At 46.4% G+C, this 3,362-nt stretch overlaps 1 protein-coding gene across 1 annotated transcript; it reads left to right on the forward strand.

Moving 5' to 3' along the window:
* Nucleotides 1-311: 311 nt before the first annotated feature.
* Nucleotides 312-1,554, forward strand: LOC113758772 (the record flags this gene model as incomplete). Its single annotated transcript, XM_027301500.1, has 1 exon — nt 312-1,554. A coding segment is annotated over exon 1 (1,243 nt), but the record flags the coding sequence as incomplete, so codon positions are not given.
* Between the last annotated feature and the right edge of the window lie 1,808 nt (nt 1,555-3,362).

A 3,362-nucleotide genomic window follows, 5' to 3' on the forward strand; every position in this document is an offset into this window, starting at 1 on the left:
TATATATTTGCTTGACTGCTCATGTATGACTGTTTGTCACAGTTATGTGTTCTGTGTATACATGCTTATGTGGTGTTTATTTTGGTTCTTCGATCATGCTTATGTGACTATATTTATATGCACTTTTAATATTATTTTGTACCTCGACTTTAGAGTGACATTAGAGAATGGAAGGCACTCGTAGTGGACGAGGCCGCGGGCGCGGGGTTAGGCAACCCACAACTGATGAGGGTACTAGGGATACCATGACTGAACCAAATCCTGAACCTAGGGTTGACCCTAATGCCCAAATAGCTGCTGCTATGCAGCAAATGACCGACTTGTTAGCCCACGTAGTGCAACAGCAGGGCCAACCTCCTATCCAGCAACCTGGGAACCCTGGCCATGTAGTAGAGAGTGAAGATCGGGCCCTAGAGAGATTTCAGAAGTTCTCTCCGCCAAAATTTCTGGGCGGGCCAGATCCGGACGTGGCCGAAAAATGGTTAGAGAAAATGATAGATATTTTCGCCGCCCTACACTATTCAGAGGAGAGGCAGGTTACTTTCGCTGTCTTCCAATTGGAAGGGGCCGCGCGTTCTTGGTGGAACGTGATACGAATGAAGTGGGACCGGGAACAAACCCCAAGAACATGGGTAAACTTTGTGAGGGACTTCAATGCGAAATACTTTCCCCCTCTAGTCCAGGAAAAGAAGGAGGACGAGTTCATTAGACTCCGTCAGGGGACGCAATCGGTGGCTGAGTACGAGAGCCAGTTTACTCGTTTATCTAAGTTCGCCCCTGAACTCATTCTAACGGAGCAAAGGAGAGTTCGGCGTTTTATTCAAGGGCTCAATGTGGAAATTCAAAAGGATCTGGCGGTAGCCCAGATCAATATCTTTAGTGACGCCGTGGAGAAAGCTTTGCGAGTTGAAAATGCCAGGCTTCAAGTAAGGAACTTTCAGGTGAAAAAACGGGGGTTCTCTGCGAGTAGTTCGACCCAAGGGGATAAAGGGACCCCTCCCAAGTTTGGAAGAGGAGCCGGGGGAGGAAGGCAACCGGGAATGACACGAGGGACTCCGCCGAGGGGTGGTCACAATGGACGGGGCCCGCAGAGAAGCGTCTCACAAGGAAGTTCGGCCTCAGTTGCACGTGGACCCTGTGGATTTTGTGGGAAACCAAACCACACTGAGGACAACTGTTGGAGGAAAGAAAGGAAATGCTTGCGCTGCGGGAGTGCGGAGCATCAAATAGCTAACTGTCCGGTGTTACCTCGGGAGGCTAGAGTAACCACCCAGTCGTCGAAGGCTAACTCGGGACAGTCCAAGGTAGAAGGGACAAAGCCAAAGGTGCCAGCTCGGGTTTACTCCCTTGAGCAACAACAAGTCCCTGATTCCTCTGGGGTTGTAGAAGGTACGATCCCTGTTTTTCATCGTCTAGCTAGGATTTTGATCGACCCTGGTGCTACCCATTCCTTTGTTAACCCCAATTTTATGTGCGGCATTGATATAACCCCTGTTAGCTTGCCTTATGACTTAGAAGTTAGTACTCCTACGGGGGACCAACGTTTGATTACTGGTTTGATGTATACAAATTGCGAAATTTGGGTAGGAGAGAGGAAGCTTTTGGGGAATCTTATAAGTTTAGCTATTAAGGGGTACGACGTTATATTGGGTATGGACTGGCTAGCGAAGTACGATGCACAACTTGATTGTAAGAGAAAAATAGTGGAATTTCGTATACCGGGGGAGGCAACCCTAAGGCTCGATATAAGGGGTAGTTTAGCCTCATCTGCATTGATTTCGGGTATTCGGGCTAGGAAATTTCTGTATAAAGGGGCCCAAGGGTTCCTAGCTTTTCTTATAAACACTCCTACTGATAAGTTGAGGGTTGAAGATGTGCCTGTAGTAAGTGAGTATCCGGATGTGTTTCCTGATGAATTAGTAACTTTACCTCCGGAGAGAGAGATAGAGTTTAAGATTGACCTGTTATCGGGGACATCACCTATCTCTAAGACCCCCTATCGAATGGCACCTGCTGAACTCAAGGAGTTGAAATTACAGTTGCAAGACCTGTTGGAGCGTGGGTTTATTCAGGAGAGTGGATCTCCGTGGGGGGCTCCGGTACTATTTGTTAAGAAGAAGGATGGAACTTTAAGATTGTGTATCGATTATCGGGGACTAAACAATATGACCATTAAGAACAAATACCCACTTCCCCACATCGATGAACTGTTTGACCAGTTGCAAGGCGCGGTGGTCTTTTCAAAATTAGATCTCCGACAGGGTTACTATCAGTTGCTTATTAAGAAAGAAGATGTACCCAAGACTGCTTTCAATTCTAGATATGGGCATTTTGAGTTTGCAGTCATGCCCTTTGGGTTGACCAATGCCCCTGCCGCCTTTATGGATTTGATGCATCGGGTTTTCAAACCCTACCTGGACCGATTTGTTGTCGTGTTTATTGACGACATTTTGGTCTATTCTAAAACCCGTGAGGAACATGAGCAGCATTTGAAGTTAGTGTTACAAACTCTGAGAGATCATCGGCTATACGCCAAATTTAGTAAGTGTGAATTTTGGTTGGAGAAAATCTCTTTCTTGGGACATGTGATTTCAAAAGAAGGTATTACAGTGGATCCCGTGAAAGTAGAGGCAGTGGCTGAATGGAAGAGGCCAGAAAACCCCACTGAGATTCGCAGTTTCTTAGGGTTGGCTGGGTACTATAGACGCTTTATTAAAGACTTTTCCAAACTGGCCGGCCCTTTAACCGATCTAACGAAGAAAAATAGCCGTTTTGTGTGGGATACTAGGTGTGAAACCAGTTTTCAGGAGTTGAAACGAAGATTAACCGTGGCTCCTGTTTTGGCCTTGCCTAATGGGAAGGACAGTTTTACCGTTTATACCGATGCTTCGAGGGAAGGCTTGGGGTGCGTATTGATGCAGAACAAGAACGTGATTGCCTTTGCCTCTAGGAAACTAAAAACCCATGAACAAAACTACCCTACCCATGACTTGGAGTTAGCTGCTGTGGTCTTTGCTCTGAAAAAGTGGAGACACTATCTCTACGGGGTTACCTTTGAGGTTTATTCAGACCATAAGAGTCTTAAATACCTTTTCTCCCAAAAAGAGTTGAATATGAGGCAACGCCGGTGGATGGAACTCTTAGAAGATTATGACTGCACGATCAACTACCATCCCGGTAAGGCTAACGTAGTAGCGGACGCCTTAAGTCGGAAGGCTCAAGTAGCAGGGTTAATGGTCAAGGAGTGGGAAATGTTAGGAGCAGCTAGCGAGTGGAACCCTAGACTGGGATGCAAACAAATAACTTTTGGGAATATTCGGGTGACATCTGCTATTCTCGATCGAATTAAAGAAGCCCAAGAG

Source organism: Coffea eugenioides, unplaced genomic scaffold (genome assembly GCF_003713205.1).
Source record: "Coffea eugenioides isolate CCC68of unplaced genomic scaffold, Ceug_1.0 ScVebR1_69;HRSCAF=345, whole genome shotgun sequence".
Classification (NCBI taxonomy): domain Eukaryota; kingdom Viridiplantae; phylum Streptophyta; class Magnoliopsida; order Gentianales; family Rubiaceae; genus Coffea; species Coffea eugenioides.